Source organism: Chlorocebus sabaeus, chromosome 2 (genome assembly GCF_047675955.1).
Source record: "Chlorocebus sabaeus isolate Y175 chromosome 2, mChlSab1.0.hap1, whole genome shotgun sequence".
NCBI classification, from domain to species: domain Eukaryota; kingdom Metazoa; phylum Chordata; class Mammalia; order Primates; family Cercopithecidae; genus Chlorocebus; species Chlorocebus sabaeus.
This window is the reverse complement of record NC_132905.1, coordinates 16,893,117-16,911,376: the sequence shown is the minus strand read 5'-3', so window position 1 is coordinate 16,911,376 and position 18,260 is coordinate 16,893,117. Positions and strand designations below refer to the sequence as shown.

Below are 18,260 nucleotides of genomic sequence, written 5' to 3'. Positions count from 1 at the left end.
TTTTTCTTTTTTTTTGGGGTGGGGGGAGACAGGGTCTCAATCTGTCAGCCAGGCTGGAGTACAGTGGCACAATCATGGCTCACTGTAGCCTCGACCTCCCAGATTCAAGTGATCCTCCCACCTCAGCCTCCCAAGTAGCTAAGACCACAGGTACGCAATACCACACCCAGCTCATTCTTTTTCTTTCTTTTTTTTTTTCTTTTTTTGTAGAGATGGGATCTCCTAGTCTCAAACTTCTGGGCTCAAGTGATCCTCCCACCTCAGCCTCTCAAAGTGCTAGGATTATAGGCATGAGCTATTGCACCTGGCCCCCAAATCTTTCTGTACCTTCAGACTACCTCTTCCAAGCCTGTTTTTAAAAACGGTTCGCTGATAAGAAACACAAATGTTTACAATAAACCCCCTCAGGCTGTCAGGAATTCAAGGAAGCCAGGCTCAAAATCCCTCCAGGGCTTAGAACTTCCTTAAAAATCAAAGCAGACTTCTCCAGGTGGCCCACAATCCCAGCCCCACCCCACCCTCACTGACCTTCCCCCAGGGCTCCTCCAACTGCACTCCCCTCTCCACTCAAATGAGGCTCATCAAGCCAGGGAGAGAGCTGGTCCGGACTCACATGGCTGTGTGTCTTTCAACAGGTTACTTCACCTCTCTGAGCCTCAGATTCCTAGTCATCTGACAAGTGTTATTAAGAATGCCAAACCTAGCCGGGCATGGTGGCTCATACCTGTAATCCCGACACTTTGGGGGACCGAGGCTGGTGGATCACGAAGTCAAGAGATTGAGACCATCCTGGCCAACATGGTGAAACCCCGTCTCTATTAAAAATACAAAAATTAGCTGGGCGTGGTGGTGGACGCCTGTAATCCCAGCTACTCGGGAGGCTGAGGCAGGAGAATCACTGCCTCAGCAGTGATTCTGAGCCGAGATCGAGCCATTGCACTCCAACCTGGGTGCCAGAGCAAGACTCCGTCTCAAAAAAAAAAAAAAAAAAAGAATGCCAAACCTTGACCGGGCGCAGTGTCTCACGTCTGTAATCCCAGCACTTTGGGAGGCCAAGACAGGTGGATCACCTGAAGTCAGGAGTTTGAGACCAGACAGGCCAACATGGTGAAACCCCGTCTCTACTAAAAAATACAAAAAATTAGCCAGGCATGCTGGTGGGTGCCTGTAATCCCAGCTACTCAGGAGGCTGAGGCAGGAGAACCGCTTGAACCTGGAAGGCGGAGGCTGCAGTGAGCCAAAATCGAGCCACTGCACTCCAGCCTGGGCAACAAGAGCAAAACTCTGTCTCAAAAAATACAAAAATAAATAAAACCTAAATAAGACAGTGCACTCCCTGCTTAAAACCCTCCAAGGAGCTTACTGTAGACACCTAATGTCTTATGAAGACCTACAGTGCCCCTGGTGACCTGGTCCTGCCCACCTTCTCTCCTTCATTCACTCAGCTCCAACCCCAATGGCCTCCTTTCCGCTCCTCAGACAAGCCAAGCTCCTTCACATGTGGCTGGTCCCTTCATCTATAATGTTCTGTGCCCAGTCCTCTCCATAGTTGCCACTTCATCTTTTGGCTCACTGCCCTAGAGAGGCCTTCTCTGACCACCCCAGCCTCCAGCCTCCAGGCTCCTTATTATATAATCCTGAAGTTGTTTTTTACCCTTTATTATACTCATACATTGCTGAAAATTACTTTTTTTTTTTTTTGAAAAGGAGTCTCACTCTGTTGCCCAGGCTGGAGTACAATGGTGCGTTCTTGGCTCACTGCAACCTCTGCCTCCCGGGTTCAAGCCATTCTCCTGCCTCAGCCTCTCTGTAGCTAGGACTACAGGCGTGCGCCACCACACCCAGCTAATTTTTGTATTTTTGGTAGACATGGGGTTTCACCATGTTTGCCAGGCTGGTCTCAAACTCCTGACCTCAGGTGATTCACCCACCTCAGCCTCCCAAAGTACTGGGATTAAAGCATGAGCCATCACCACACCTGGCCCATAGCTGAAAATTATCAAAACTTATTTTCCTTTTTTGCTGGTTCACTGCTCTATTGTGTCTCTCCTCCAGAGTGTGAACTCAGTCTCAGCTTGACAAACTCAATGTCAGCTTGTCCATCCTTCTTTGCTGTAGCTCAGCGCCAGGCCCATGGCCTGGCTCAGAAGTGCCCCAAAGTACATATTGGACTGACTGACTGAGTGACTGTACAGGGTTAACAAAGCCCTAAGGTGGGCCAGTCAACCTGACTCACAGCAAATTCCAGTTTTTCTTCCCCAGTCTCAGAATTTCTTCCAGCAAATCAGGAAGGCAGCAGCGTGGCGAAGTCAACAGGAAAGATTACACAAATGGGAACCTGGTCATGTCGGCCTCTGAAAGGGACCCCAGAACAGGACATTCCCCTTTCAACAGGTACTCAGTCATTATCTTGCCTAAAGAACCCATTTCCCCGAAAAGTAGGGGAGCAAGTAAATATGTGTAACTTGAATGGGATGGGGCCATTCAGCTAAACCCAATTACTGAAAAAATCAAAGGGGGATATCTCAGGAGGTTTTCTAAGACAACCAATTTCCTCGTTCTCCCAATTATTCTTTTTTCGTTATGTTTTGCTTTTTTTCTGAGACGGAGTTTCGTTCTTGTTGCTCAGGCTGGAGTGCAATGGCACAATCTCCACCTCCTGGTTCAAGCAATTCTCCTGCCTCAGCCTCCTGAGTAACTGGGATTACAGGCACATGCCACCACACCCAGCTAATTGTATTTTATTTATTTATTTATTTATTTGAGACGAAGTCTTGCATGTGGCCCAGGCTAGAGTGTAATGGCGCAATCTCGGCTCACTGAAACCTCTGCCTCCCAAGTTCAAGCGATTCTCCTGCCTCAGCCTCTTGAGTAGCTGGGATTACAGGTGCCCGCTACCATGCCCGGCTAATTTTTGTATTTTTCAGTAGAGATGGGGTTTCGCCACATTGCCCAGGCTGGTCTCGAACTCCGCACCTCAGGTGATCCGCCTGCCTTGGCCTCCCAAACAACTGGGATTACAGGCATGAGCCACCATGCCCAGCCTCCCAGTTACTCTTGAGGAGGGCTATTGTTTCAGAATTATTTAACAGTTCAAAAAATAAAAATAAAAGAGGCATGACTTTCTCCAGGGAAAACATATTCCCTTCTAGGAGACCCACCACTGAGATGGCCATTTAACCAAATCTTCAGTCTTGGTTCTGGACCTTTTTTCTTATACGTCTGAGTCTGAGGATCTCTTTTTCCAAAACCTCCACAGATCCTCAGTCTCCCTCTGGATTCTCCAAGCCTGCCCCTGCTACGAGAAGCAAGGATCAGATACAGGTACTAATCTATGTGCAGACAGGCTCAGCCTCGACTGGGAAAAGCAAAGAATTATTTTTCAAGTTCATCTTCCCTGCATCCCATGGACATGAGTCAAGAGAAATTCAATCTGCTCCTTCCTGTCTCCATCTAGTTCCCTTGGGCTTCTTGGAGTGTCAGCATCTCACCAGGCATAAGATGGGTCTAGATTTTCAAGGATACATATTTGTCTTACAATACAGTCCCTCGGCTCTTACCAACTGCTACTGTATCTGGTCCCAAGTCAAGAAACAGCAACCTGGTTTGAAATGACTGTACCCAAACGTGAAGTCTGAGGATGGGGAGTTATGGGAGGGTCATTAAGGGGGTAGAGCACAAACCCAGGTCAGCCTTATTAGAAGACAGCACTACTTACAGCTGATGCAATGAACCAGCAATCTGGAAAAGAAGCAATCAGTGGCCAGGAAACCAGTCAGTCTCCCTAGTAGCTGGAATTACAGGCATGCACCACCACACCTGGCTAATTTTGTATTTTTAGTAGAGATGGGGTTTCACCATGTTGGCCAGGCTGGTCTCGAACTCCTGACCACCGGCCTCAGCCTCCTAAAATGCTAGGATTACAGATGTGAGCCACTGCCTTTAAAGAGAAGCTCTAGCTTCTCTTTTAGAATAAGGTCATTCGGCCGGGCGCGGTGGCTCAAGCCTGTAATCCCAGCACTTTGGGAGGCCGAGACGGGCGGATCACGAGGTCAGGAGATCGAGACCATCCTGGCTAACACAGTGAAACCCCGTCTCTACTAAAAACACAAAAAAAAAACTAGCCGGGCGAGGTGGCGGGTGCCTGTAGTCCCCGCTACTCGGGAGGCTGAGGCAGGAGAATGGCGTGAACCCGGGAGGCGGAGCTTGCAGTGAGCTGAGATCCGGCCACTGCACTCCAGCCCGGGCAACAGAGCAAGACTCCGTCTCAAAAAAAAAATAAAATAAAATAAAAAAAAAAAAGAATAATGTCATTCACAGATGAAACAAGGGGTTAAAGAAAAAATAGGCCGGGCACGGTGGCTCATACCTGTAATCCCAGCACTTTGGGAGGCCAAGGCAGGCAGATCATTTGAAGTCAGGGGTTTGAGACCAGCCTGGTCAGCATGGGGAAACCCTGTCTCTACTAAAAATACAAAAATATTAGCCAGGTGTGGTAGCACACAGCTGTAGTCCCAGCTACTCGGGCGGCTGAGGCAGGAGAATTGCTAGAATCCAGGAGGCAGAGGTTGCACTGAGCAGAGATTGTGCCACTGCACTCCAGCCTGGGTAGCAGAGTAAGACTCAAAAAAGAAAGAAAAGAAAAATCACAAGATCCCTGGCCGGGCGCGGTGGCTCAAGCCTGTAATCCCTGCACTTTGGGAGGCCGAGACGGGCAGATCACGAGGTCAGGACATCGAGACCATCCTGGCTAACATGGTGAAACTCCGTCTCTACTAAAAAATACAAAAAATAGCCGGGCGAAGTGGCGGGCGCCTGTAGTCCCTGCGACTCGGGAGGCTGGGGCAGGAGAATGGCGCAAACCCGGTAGGTGGAGATTGCAGTGAGCTGAGATCCGGCCACTGAACTCCAGCCTGGGCGACAGCGCGAGACTCTGTCTCAAAAAAAAAAAAAAAATCACAAGATCCCTCCACATAGGACCCCCTGTTTCCACATGGAACAATCCTCCTGCCTGCCCACTTTGGGTAGAACTCTAGAATCCCTGTTTGCCAAGGTCTCCATTATTCTTAACTTTCAGATAATTAAATCTATAACTTATTGATTTTTTGTTTGTTTTTCCGGAAACAAGGTCTTGCTCTGTCGCCCAGGCTGGAGTGCAGTGATGCAAGCAGGGCTCACTGCACCCTTGACCTCCTGGGCTCAAGTGATGCTCCAGCCTCAGCCTCCCACGTAGCTGAGGCTACAAGTGGGTGCCACCAAGCTCAGCAGTTTTTTTTTATTTTAGAGATGGGGTCTCACTATGTTGCCTAGGCTAGTCTTGAACTCCTGAGCTCAAGTAATTCTCCTGCCTTGGCCTCCCAAAATGCTGCGACTACAGGCGTGAGCTACCATGCCTACCCCAGATCATTAAATCTAACCTTGAAAGGCCCTTAAAGGGTCTAACAGGACAGGGGAAGCAGAGAAAAATAATAAGGTAAAGAGAGGGGTCAGAGACAAGGGATGATTTGCTAGGATGGCCAGGTCCTAGAAAGTTCAACCCCGTTATACAGGTATTGCGTAAGTTTTTTGACATTTTTATAAGCATGGAGAGGGTAGTATAGACAAAAACACATCAAACTGTTATCACTGGTTACCTGGGCAGGAGAAGATTTTTAGCTTTTTCTTTGTACACTTTGGCTTCTTGTCAAGGAGATACACTGATTTTTATCATTTGAAAGGAAAATCCAATAAACCTTAACCCCTACCCGCCCCCTGCCACCCCGCAAAAAGTTAATTCTTTTCTTTTTTTTGAGACAAGAGTCTCACTCTGTTGCCCAAGCTGGAGTGCGGTGGCATGATCTCAGCTCAATGTCTCCCAGGTTCTCTGGGCTCTCTGTCTCCCAGGTTCAAGCGATTCTCCTGCCTCCGCCTCCCAAGTAGCTGGGATTACAGGCGTGTGCCACCACACCTAGCTAATTTTTGTATTTTCACCATGTTGGCCAGGCTGGTCTTGAACTCCTGACCTCAGGTAATGCACCCACCTCGGCCTCCCAAAGTGCTGGGATTCCAGGCGTGAGCCACTGCGCCTAGACAAGTTTGTTTCCAGTTACTGGAAGAGATCCTTCATTCACAAAGCATTTAATGGGCACTACCATGAAATGCCAGTCCCTTGTTAGTCTAAAGAGGTGAGAGTTATTTGGTCTATCAGTCTAGAAGAGACACACAGGTAAATGAAGAATTACGGTAAAGCATGTTAAAGGGTGGAGGGAGGACTGCCCAGCTCCCTGACATATCCTGTGGAACTTTACCCCAATCAGGTCTAGGTGCCAAGGGGGCCTGGCAAAAAGTGAGTTCAGCAGGGCCTGGATAAAAAACACTAACTTGCAAAGATAGAAAGAGGACTGCGTTCTCTGCAAAACTTTTCAAAGAATAGGCAAGCTCAGGAGGCAATGACCAAGCAAAACTTAAACTCAATAATCATGCATGGAACATGTTCAGTGCTGTGTCCCCTGGCGACGTAGCTTCACCTGCAGCATTCAGCACAGCACGCACAACAAATCCATTAATCTACTAAGGCTATGGAACAGTGTGATCCAATCAAGCTTGCTCAAATGATGGCAATGTTCTCGATCTGTTCTCTATCAGTGCTGTCTAATAACAGCAGCCTCTAACCACCTGTGGCTGTGAGGCACTTGACACGTGGCCAGGGCAGCTGAGGAATGAACTGTATTTTGTTAATGTAATTTTTTTTTTTTTTTTGGAGATGGAGTTTCACTCTTAGGCCCAGGCTGTAGTGGAATGGCATGATCTCGGCTCACCGCAACCTCCTCCTCCCGAGTTCAAGCGATTCACCAGCCACATCCTCCTGAGTAGCTGGGATTACAGGCATGCACCACCATGCCTAACTAATTTTGTATTTTTAGTAGAGACGGGGTTTCTCCATGTTGGTCAGGCTGGTCTCAAACTCCGACCTCAGGTGATCCACCCGCCTTGCCCTCCCAAAGTGCTGGGGTTTACAGGTATGAGCCACTGCGCCTGGCTTGTTAACGTAAATTTAAAGAGCCACGTACAGCTAGTGGCTACTGTGTTGGCTGGCACAGCTGCAGAAGCTTAATATTAAGACAAAGAAGCACGCCTGGCAGGCGAGCAGGACACTGCGGAATCATCCACTCATCCCAATTTGCCTCTAGGGACTGAGCAGCTGAATTCAAGGCACCTGATGCACAGAAATGTGACTATGGATTTGCCTTTCATTCCTCCTTTAGTCTAGCTTGGCAGTTGTTAACCCTTTAGTATGCATACAAATTTCTGATCAAAGCTGAATACTTTCACGGGCAATTCAAGGTACTTTGAAGAGTGATTTTTGACTTTGTAACCTAAAAGAACTTCTCTGTGGGAGACTGTAAATAAAGGGTTCAGGCCGAGAGAGGGCCTAGCTGTCCATGGACACGGCGAGGATGGTCCTCACGAAGGTCAGTATGGAAGGCAGTGCCAAGTGTGTCTCAGCAAGGTGCACATCACAGGACTCTCACAGGGCCGGGCAGGCTGTCCAGGAGAGACAGATACTGCAGGGCCCCTGCAGTGCAGTGGCAAGATCATAGCTCACTGCAGCCTCCACCTTCTGGGCTCAAGCTATCCTCCCATCTCAGCCTCCCAAGGAGCTGGGTCTGCAGAGACAAGCCACCGTGCCTGGCTTTTTTTTTTTTTTTTTTAGGAACAGGGTCTTGCCACTTTGCCCAGGTTGGTCTCGAACTCCTGGGCTTAAGCTGTCCTCCTGCCTCGGCCGCCCAAAGTGCTGGGATTACAGGCGTGAGACACCATGCTCCTAAGGCTGTGTTCTTAAGGAGCCACTGCAAATGTAAAGGAGAGTGGGACAATCTGACTTGTGTTTTAGAAGGCACCCATTAGAAGTTATACTAATATTTCAGAAAGGAAAGAAACCGGGGGAAGAGGCCATTTCAAAGAGTACTATATCCCTAGAGGGAATAGAAAGGCCACCAGTGGCTTTGCAGAGAACAGACACTTGAGCTGGGTAATTATTTCCAGGCACTGGATTAATGCTGAAAACAAAGCCATCCTCTCTAGCCGAAAGGCTGCTTTTACTTCAGTCTCTAGGATAGAAGTTCTACCCATCTGATAGACAGAGCCAAGTCATTTGTTCATTCAAAAAAATATTTATTATACGCTCACCAGCAGCAGGCAAAGTGGTAGTAAAACAGGATGAACAAAAACGAAAGGCAGAACTCACCCTCATTTTGAGCCTTAGAACTGATAGGGAGTAAGGAGAGGAAGGAAAGGAGGGGACCTTCAAAGTATGAGCAAAGGCCCTGAGGCCATAAATGGCTCTCTGATGGATCTGCACAGTGTGGTTGGAGAAGAGAGAAGGGGAACACCGAGAGAATGGAACACAGAGAGAACGCAGACTAGCAAGATGGGCAGAGGCCAGCATAGGAGGCTTTTGGGATTGTGAATCTAAAAGCCAAGGAGAAAACACTTAAGAGTTTAAAGTACGAAGGGATAGCCAGGAAGATGTTATTTTCAAAAGACTGGGAGGGTGGGACAGATGGAGATACTGAGAACAACTACAAGGCCACTGTAGTTCAATGGTGATAGGTTGGTTGAAGTGGAGTGACATTTAGGATACGATATTCTTAGAAAATGACACAAAAGGGCAAAGAACAGAAAAATGGGGAATGAGTCCGTATCTCTGGGGGTGAAGATGTGAAATCTCTCGTGGACATCTTCAGTTAGAGACGCCCATGAACAGGCAAGGCGGTCAGGTAGGCAGCTGGCCCTCTGCACCATGACTCAGAAGCAATCTAGGTTGGAAACATAAATGTCTGAGTCATAAAACTCCAGATGTGGGCAAGATCACCCAGAGAAGGAATATGCTAGGGGAGACAAGGACAGTGCCAGGCTTTCAGCGACTCCAGCATTTAATGGCCGGAGAGAGGAGGAGAAGGTGCCAGGGAAATAGAAGGAAAATCAGAACTGTGGTGGCAAAGAAGGCAAAGGAAGAGAGTGTCCACAAGAATAATCAGCATCTCCAGTACTGCAGAGAGTGCGGCAGATGAGGATGGAAAACCTCCCCTGGAAAAGGCAACACAGAGTCTCCAGGAAGCTCAGTGGGGATGTGAATGTGGAAGGTCAGGGTGGAAGCCACATTGGAGCCGGCAGAACAAAGACATGAATACAGACGCTTCTAAGAAGTTTGGCTTGCTGGACACAGTGGCTCACGCCTATAATCCCAGCACTTTGGGAGGCTGAGGCAGGCGGATCACGAAATCAGGAGTTCAAGACCAGCCTGATCAACATGGTGAAACCCCGTCTCTATTAAAAATACAAAAACTAGCCGGGCATGGTGATGCGCACCTATAATCCCAGCTACTCAGGAGGCTGAGGCAGGAGAATCGCTTGAACCCAGAGGCAGAGGCTGCAGTGAGCTGAGATTGCGCCACTGCACTACAGCCTGGGCAACAGAGTGAGACTCCATCCCAAAAAAAAAAAAGTTTGGCTTTGAAGAAAGAGTACAGAAATACGGCAGTTGCCGTAGTAGGAAAGATGTGGGGGTCAAGACAGCAGAGAGGGGAGACAAGTGCCTTTAAAAGTCTGTGAGTCCAAGCATGGTGGCTCACACCTATAATCCCAGTACGTTGGAAGGCCAAGGCAGGAGGATCACTTGAGCCCATGAATTGGAGACCAGCCTGGGCGACATAGCAAGACTCTGTTGCTACAAAAAATTAAACAATTAGTCAGACATGGTGGCATGTACAGGTGGTCCCAGCTACTCAAGAGGCTGAGATGGGAGGATCACTTGAGCCCAGGAGTTCATGGCTGCAGTGAGCTGGGATCATGCCACTGCACTCCAGTCACTCCAGTCTGGGCAACAGAGTAAGCTCCCATCTCAAAAAAAAAAAACAAATAAAGACAACACAAAAAATTTAAATGTGTATATTCTTCAAAAGGTTAAGAGTTACCCTATGACCCCACAATTTCACTCCTAAATCTATACCCAAGAGAAATGAAAATGTGTGGTGTCTGCACAAAAACTCAGACACGAACACTCTCTGCAGCATTAGCCCTACTAGCCAGAAAGTGGACACAACTCAAACATCCATCAACACATACATAGATAAACAAAGTATAGCATATCCATCGAATGCAGCATTATTCAGTCATAAAAGGAAATGAACTACAGACGCTCCTCAACTCATGATGGAGTTACAGATGATAAACCCATAAAATCAAAGTACCGGAAGTCAAAAATGAGGCCACACACAGTGGCTCATGCCTGTAATCCGAACACTTCAGGAGGCTAAGGCCAGAGGATCACTTGAGGCCAGGAGTTCCAGACCAGCCTGGGCAACATAGTGAGACCTCTGTGTCTACAAAACATGTATTTTATATATATATATATATGAGAGAGAGAGAGATAAAAAAGACAAATGCATTTAAGCCAGACATAGTGTGGTACACTCCTGTAGTCCCAGCTACACCAGAGGATCCCTTGAGCCCACCATTGCACTCCAGCCTGGGCAACATTGTGAGACCCCATCAGAAAGTAAGGCAGGCAGCACTTTGGAAGGCTGAGGGAGGCAGATCACTTGAGGTCAGGAGTTTGAGACCAGCCTGGCCAACATGGTGAAACCCCGTCTCTATTAAAAATACACGGCAGGGCACGGTGGCTTACGCCAGTAACTCCAACACTTTGGGAGGCCGAGGCGGGTGGATCACATATCAAGAGATTGAGACCATCCTGGCCAACATGGTGAAACCTCGTCTCTACTAAAAAAATATAAAAATTAGCTGGGCATGGTGGCACGTGCCTGTAGTCCCAGCTCCTCGGGAGACTGAGAATCGCTTGAACCTGGGAGGCAAAGGTCGCAGTGACCCGAGATAGTACCACTGCACTCCAGCCTGGTGACAGAGTGAGACTCCATTTCAAAAAAAGGAAAAATACAAAAATTAGCTGGGGGTGATGGTGCTCACCTGTAGTCCCAGCTACTCGGGAGGCTGAGGCAGGAGAATCGCTTGAACCAGGAGGCAGAGGGGTGCAGTCAGCTGAGATTGCACCACTGCACTCCAGTGTGGGTATAAAAGTGAGACCCCCATCTCAAAAAAAAAGAGAAAAAAAAAGGAAATTAAGGATGGGAAGGAGGGAGGGAGGAATGAATAAATAAATAAATAAATAGGCATCTAATATACCTAACCTAGGGAACACCATAGCTTAGCCTAGCCTACTTTAAATGTGCTCAGAACACTTAAGAGTTGGGCAAAATCATCTAATGCAAAGTCTACTGTATAATAGTGTTGACTCTCTCATGTAATTTATAGAATACCATAACGAAAGTGAAAACAGAATGGTCGTATAGATTGTTTGTTTATCCTTGTGATCATGTGGCTGACTGGGAGGTGCCTGGCACCCCAAGACAGTCTCATACTGATGCTAGCCAGAGAAAAGATCAAAAATCCAAAATGCCAAGTACTGTTTGTACTGAAAGTATCACTTCCGCACCATTGTAAGTCAGGGACAGTCTGTACTGATGATCTATGCTACAAGAATGTGGATGAGCCTTGACAACATTATTCAAAGTGAAAGAACTCAGACCAAAAGGTCACATACTGTATGATTCCATTTATATGAAATGTCTAGCATAAGCAAATCCACAGGCACAGAAAGTAGACTGGTACTTGCCAGGCACTGGGGTAAGCGGGGAATGGGAAGTGACTGCTAACGAGTATGAAGTTTCTTACTGGGGGTGATGAAAATCTACAACTGATTGTGATGTTGGCTGCACAACTCTGTGAAAAAAACAACCAAAAAAATACATATATATATATATTTTAGACAGAGTCTTGCTCTGTCATCCAGGCTGGAGTGCCGTGGCGCAATCTTGGCTCACTGCAACCTCCACCTCCCGCGTTTGCGTTCAAGCAATTCTCCCGCCTCAGCCTCCTGAGTAGCTGGGATTACACAGGCGCGCCACCACACCCAGCTAATTTTTTGTATTTTTAGTAGAGACAGGGTTTCACGATGTCGGCCAGGCTGATCCGAAGTCCTGACCTCAGGTGATCCACCCGCCTCGGCCTCCAAAAGTGCTGGGATTACAAGCGTCAGCCACCACACCCGGCCTCCGTGAAAATATATTAAAAACCATAAAACTATTCACTTTAAATGGATAACTGGGCCAGGGGTGGTGGCTCACAATGGTAATCCCAGTACTCTGGGAGGCCAAGACAGGAGGATCGCTTGAGTCCAGGAGTTCAAGACCAGCGTGGGCAACATGATGAAACCTCATCTCTACAAAAAAACATAAAAATTAGCCAGGGGTGGTAGTACACGCCTGTAGTCCCAGCTACTCAGGAGGCTGCAGTGGGAGGATCGCTTAAGCCCAGGAAATCAAAGCTGCAGTGAGCCGAGATCACCCCACTGCACTCCAGCTTGGGCGACAGAGAGAGACCTTGTCTCAAACAAACAAAAATAAAGGAGAATTGTATGGTATGTGAATTATATGTCAATAAAGGTTTCGGTTTTTTTTTCTTAAGTCTATAAAGTGCTGGATCTTTAGGTTCCCAGGAAAGCCCAGGATAGGTGAGGGAAGTCACAGGAAGCTGAAGGGTGCTTATTATCATTCCACTCACCCGCCCCACCGCCATGACACCTGGTCTTTCCAAACTGATAACCTCAAGTCATTGGTAAAGGATCCATTACCAATGGAGAACAATGAAGGAATGACTATTTTAAACTCTCAGGCAGGCCGGGCGCGGTGGCTCAAGCCTGTAATCCCAGCACTTTGGGAGGCCGAGACGGGCGGATCACGAGGTCAGGAGATCGAGACCATTCTGGCTAACACGGTGAAACCCCGTCTCTACTAAAAAATAGAAAAAAATTAGCCGGGCGCAGTGGCGGGCGCCTGTGGTCCCAGCTACTCGGGAGGCTGAGGCAGGAGAATGGCGTGAACCCGGGAGGCGGAGCTTGCAGTGAGCCGAGATTGCGCCACTGCTCTCCAGCCTGGGCGACAGAGCGAGACTCCGTCTCAAAAAAAAAAAAAAAATACAAAAACCTAGCTGGGCGAGGTGGCGGGCGCCTGTAGTCCCAGCTACACGGGAGGCTGAGGCAGGAGAATGGCGTAAACCCGGGAGGCGGAGCTTGCAGTGAGCTGAGATCCGGCCACTGCACTCCAACCCAGGCGACAGAGCATGACTCCGTCTCAAATAAATTAATTAATTAAATAAAATAAACTCTCAGGCAATAAAAAGTACCCAGATCTCTAAAAGGCCTCAGTCCTGATACTCTTACTCTACAGGCATTTAGAGAGGAAAAAGAAGAGATGGTTCTTTTTAAACTAAGCTTGAAACAGTCGATTTTAGATCACAGTCTTCTAGAATAATGATAGCCACATAAACATATAACGTGGGTCATGCTTCAAAAATGGGGCAAACACAAGGTTTGCATGAGTGAACCACAAAGCTAAATTGCACAGACACTGCCGACAGGATTCCTTGAACAGATGCACAGTAGAGACGATGCTGGCCAAGAGAAGGTAGATGATTTCTCATTTGCAAAACCATAATCAGACATCTTCAGAGTTCTGGGATATTTTAGACCTTGTTAGGAGAGGAACAATCTGGTAGTCATCTAACTCACAAATAAATTCTTTCCACTGCACAGTACATGGATGGCACTTCTTGGGCTGTCGGAGATAGAGAGGAGCCAAAATACGGTTAAAAATACTGATGCTCATTTTTTGAAAGAAAAATTCTCAGCACTTCTGCATCGCGCTGTGATTTAAAAGTGTTTGTGGTTATATTTTCTGAAAGAGTTTCCTTGAAAAATGACAGAAGGTCTCTATCTCACAGCCGTCCTCATAAACAATCCCTTTGTGAAAATCTTAATTTACATACAACAGTGAGAACAAGGATCCTTTGCTAATTAAGGTCTGGGGCTGGTTAGCAAATTGCTATAATTGTATATTCTCTAGCATCCTGTCTCTGAAAACACATCCATACCCCGGCAAATCTTAGCAAGAATGATACTGTTCAAGATTTTAATATCTTGGGCTTCCTTCCGCTGCATCTGTGCGTGTTTCCAAGTCTTTCATTCCCTTGTGCCGGTGACATTACACAGACATTTTTAAAAATGGTTTCAGCTTTGGCAGGCTGGCATCCACACACCACAAGCATTACCACAAAACGCACACATGGCAGGATCAAGATGCAAGCAGCCCAAACAGGGGAGCCTTTGTATGGAGACGCGAATTCAACCCGCAGAGTACATCATTTCTCAGGCTGCAAATCCCTGGTCTTCAAGGCACTTGTTCTGACTCACACATGGTGAGGCCAAATTGTGCAATGAATTGTGCCATGGCCAGTGTCGCACAGGGAATGCAAAATGACAGCCCTCGGCTTCTTCTGACCCAGAAATGTGTTTTGTTGGGTTCACGCATGATCTTTAGAGAAGCCAGTCTACATACACCACATTTCTAAATCAGGTAGTTTTACAGGGGAAAAGAAAATCCCAGCTAGCCACAGCGGGTGATATTCCTGCTGGTCAGCAATCAGATGGAGGCACCCTCCCCACTTTGGCACACTCTCCCATTCACCAAAGCTCCCCTTCCCCCTGCATCCCCAGATGCCAGCCACAATCACTGATCTACCTGTTGGGCCCCTTCAGGCATTTGACTTGCAACCCTTGGAATACAGGTCATGGTTAAGTACAAAGGTTTGAAATCTAGGGACCTTAAACACTCTTACCAAAAAAAAAAAAGGTTTAAAATCTAGGGACCGTAAACACTCTTATCAAAAAAAAAAAAAAAGGTTTAAAAACCAAAGGGCAGGGTGTGGTGGCTCACGCTTGTAACCCTAGCATTTTGGAAGGCCGAGGTAGGTGGATCCCTCGAGCCCATGAGTTCAAGACCAGCCTGGGCAACACAGCAATAACCCATCTATATAATTAATAAATAAAGATAAAACCTGACCCTCGTTCCATCCCTACTTTGACACTTCCTTAATTCATCTGAGCCTCAGTTTCCTTAACTGTAAAATGGGAATGACACACCCACATCATGGAATTAGTATGAGAATTAAATGAAGTAATTTGCCTATCATGCCATGAAGTACCCAGAAAATATCAGCCACGCAAACACACCTGGCATCAAGATGGCACTTCCCATTCATGTAGGAGCATCTTTCAGCAGGATCATTACCCTCGGACACAAATGTCAACCTGACATCCTGAAAGCTCCAAAACTTCGTCTCCTGAGAGCTAAAACGCTCTACTAAATGCCAAGGCCGGCATAATGGCAATGACTGGCTTGGGAATTACTCAGTTAATAAGTGAGTACATGTCAAGGGGAGAGGGGCGTAAAAATTGAAATTCAGTTAGAGAAACTGAAAGGTCACAGGGACTAGATGTAGGAACAGGACTGAGGAATTGCGCACCAATTATTGTCAGTTTCTAAGTTTCCCAAGGAGAGGACGGCTCAGCGCCTGTTTTCTAACTGCAAGTAGAGAAAAACACGTTGCCAGGTTCATAAGATGGTAGAGGGGTCACCTTATCTCCTTTTGAGGAACCAACTCTTTCCCAGTGGGGACAGCGTTGGTGGGTCCAGGGGTCCAGGATATTAGCCCTTCCCTGGCCAGAGGGCAGAGACGTGAACGTGGACTTTGCGCTATTGTCCCTGAGGAGGCTCCGGGCTGGCTCTACTCCCGACAGCGGCCTGGACCTCCAGCCTTCCCACCAATGCCGTGGGAGCAGCTTCACACCAACAGACCACCTGCAGTCCATCCCTTTCCTGCTCAGAACCGAAGGACCCTGACCCGGGCTATGTCACGGGGGAACAGAGTCCCTCAACTTCCCAAGAAAAGCAGGCTGGAGGGGAAAAAAAACACGTTCACTGAGCCTGGAGATCATCCCACTGTGGACGCTGAGATCACTGGGACTGAACAAGAGATAAGGCTTCATCCCAGTCAGCTTCACAGAATCGTATTTTCACCATGTAGACTTCAGCTCTGGGAACCTCAGCAACCCCGATCTCAACCCCAGGCCTTTGCATATTAAGCCAAGTGACTCCACACAAAGGTGCGCCAGAAACAGAAGCTACCACCACCAAATGCCACAAGAGCTCAGTTTCTTTTTTTCTTTTTTTTTTTGAGACGGAGTCTTGCTCTGTCGCCCAGGCTGGAGTGCAGTGGCATGATCTCGGCTCACTGCAAGCTCTGCCTCCCAGGTTCATGCCATTCTCCTGCCTCAGCCTCCTGAGTAGCTGGGACTACAGGCGCCCGCCAGCTCGCCCGGCTAATTTTTTGTATTTTTTAGTAGAGACGGGGTTTCACCGTGTTAGCCAGGATGGTCTCGATCTCCTGACCTCGTGATCCGCCCATCTCGGCCTCCCAAAGTGCTGGGATTACAGGCTTGAGCCACCGCGCCCGGCCAACAGCTCAATTTCACATAATGACAATCACCCCAGGGAATCTTTGGGGAAAGTTCTCCCTCAAAACAGGGTGACCCCTTCCCCTCAATGATTCCCTACCAAAGCAAGAATTCCCAAGCACCTGAGAAAATTCTTCCAAATACCTGCAGAACAGCTTCTTCAAATGTTGCAGAGGCCAACAGGACAGGAAGCTTGCAGGGAAGTGCAAAGCACCAGACTAGATGGAAAGAAGCTAATTCCTATCTGGTCCCGAGCCTGCCTGCTGGGCAACCCTACATAATTCTTTCCTTTTTTTTTTTTTTCTGAGACAGAGTCTCGCTCTGTCACCCAGGCTGGAGTGCAGTGGTGCGATCTCGGCTCACTGCAAGTTGCACCTCCCAGGTTCACGTTATTCTCCTGCCTCAGCCTCCCGAGTAGCTGGGACTACGGGTGCCCATCACCACGCCCGGCTAATTTTTTGTATTTTTAGTAGAGACGGGGTTTCACCATGTTGGCCAAGATGGTCTCGATCTCCTGACCTCATGATCCGCCCGCCTCAGCCTCCCAAAGTGCTGGGATTACAGGCGTGAGCCACCACGCCCGGCCCACAATTCTTCACTGTGCCCCCTCTGAGCAGGGGGTCTTCCGGGCATGGTTTCCTCATCTGCCTCCAGACCTTCTTCCTAGAGGCTGCAAGTGGGGGAAATGGCAGAACACAGTCATTCTCACCACCTGACAGACCTAGCAATAAAAATTCACTGTCTCTAAGTTGATGCAAACCAGCTAACATTTTTGAGCAGCCACCCTGTCCCAGGAACCATTCTGAGTACTCTGTGTAAGAAAAGTTCATCTTAGCCATAACTTTCTATCTTTATCATCTCCATTTACAAAAGGAAACTTAGCCACAAGTAATAACTCAGCTAGAAAGCGGGGGCAAGACAGAACCAGGAAATCTGGCTCTAGAAGCCAGGTGTTTTTTGTTGTTTTTTTTGTGAGATGGAGTCTCACTCTGTCACCCAGGCTGGAGTGCAGCGGCATGATCTCAGCTCACTGCAACTTCTGCCTCCTGGTTTCCAGCGATTCCCCTGCCTCAGCCTCCTGAGTAGCTGAGATTACAGGTGCCCGCCACTACGCCTGGCTAATTTTCTATTTTTTGTGGAGATGGGGTTTCACCATATCAGCCAGGCTGGTCTCAAACTCCTGACCTCATGATCCACCTGCACTGGCCTCCCAAAGTGCTGGGATTACAGGCGTAAGTCACCCAGTCAGAAGTCAGGTGTTTTAAATCTCAATGGCACCGGCCTCTCAAATCAAAGGCATGATGGTCCAGGTGGTCCAGGTGTGCTTAAAGAGGGAACTTGAAACCATGGTGCGCACTTACAGTCCCAGCTACTCGGGAGGCTGAGGCAGCAGAATCGCTCAAGCCCAGGATTTAGAGGCTGTAGTGTACTATGATGGCAAGAGCACTGCACTGCAGCCGGGGCAACTCAATGAGATTCCACGTATTTTGGAAAAAAAAAAAAAAACAAACAAAGGCCAGGGGCGCGGTGGCTCACATCTGTAATCCCAGCACTTTGGGAGGCTGAGGCGAGTGGATCACCTGAGATCAGGAGTTTCAGACCAGTCTGGCCAACATGGAGAAACCCCATCGCTACTAAAAATACAAAAATTAGCCGGGCGTGGTAGCGCATGCCCCCGTTACTCAGGAGGCTGAGGCAGGAGAATCACTTGAACCCGGGAAATGAAGGTTGCAGCGAGCCAAGGTCGAGCCACTGCACCCCAGCCTGGGCAACAGAGCAAGACTCTGTCTCAAAAAATATTTTTTTTAATGTAAAAAAAAAAAAATACAGCGGCCAGCATTCTAGCAGA

At 48.0% G+C, this 18,260-nt stretch overlaps 1 protein-coding gene across 21 annotated transcripts in view; it reads right to left on the bottom strand.

The window, feature by feature from the left end:
• ZMYND8 (zinc finger MYND-type containing 8) overlaps positions 1 to 18,260 on the bottom strand; it is a 148,748-nt gene that overhangs the window by 114,705 nt on the left and 15,783 nt on the right. Inside the window, exon 1 of one of the 21 annotated variants that reach the window (XM_008014915.3) lies at positions 15,128 to 15,685. The exons of the other annotated variants lie outside the window; for them this stretch is intronic. Coding sequence (XP_008013106.1) covers positions 15,128 to 15,152 — 25 coding nt within the window. The 5' untranslated portion in view covers positions 15,153 to 15,685. Of the gene's footprint in view, positions 1 to 15,127; positions 15,686 to 18,260 lie in introns of those variants that run through there. 21 annotated transcript variants of the gene reach the window in all.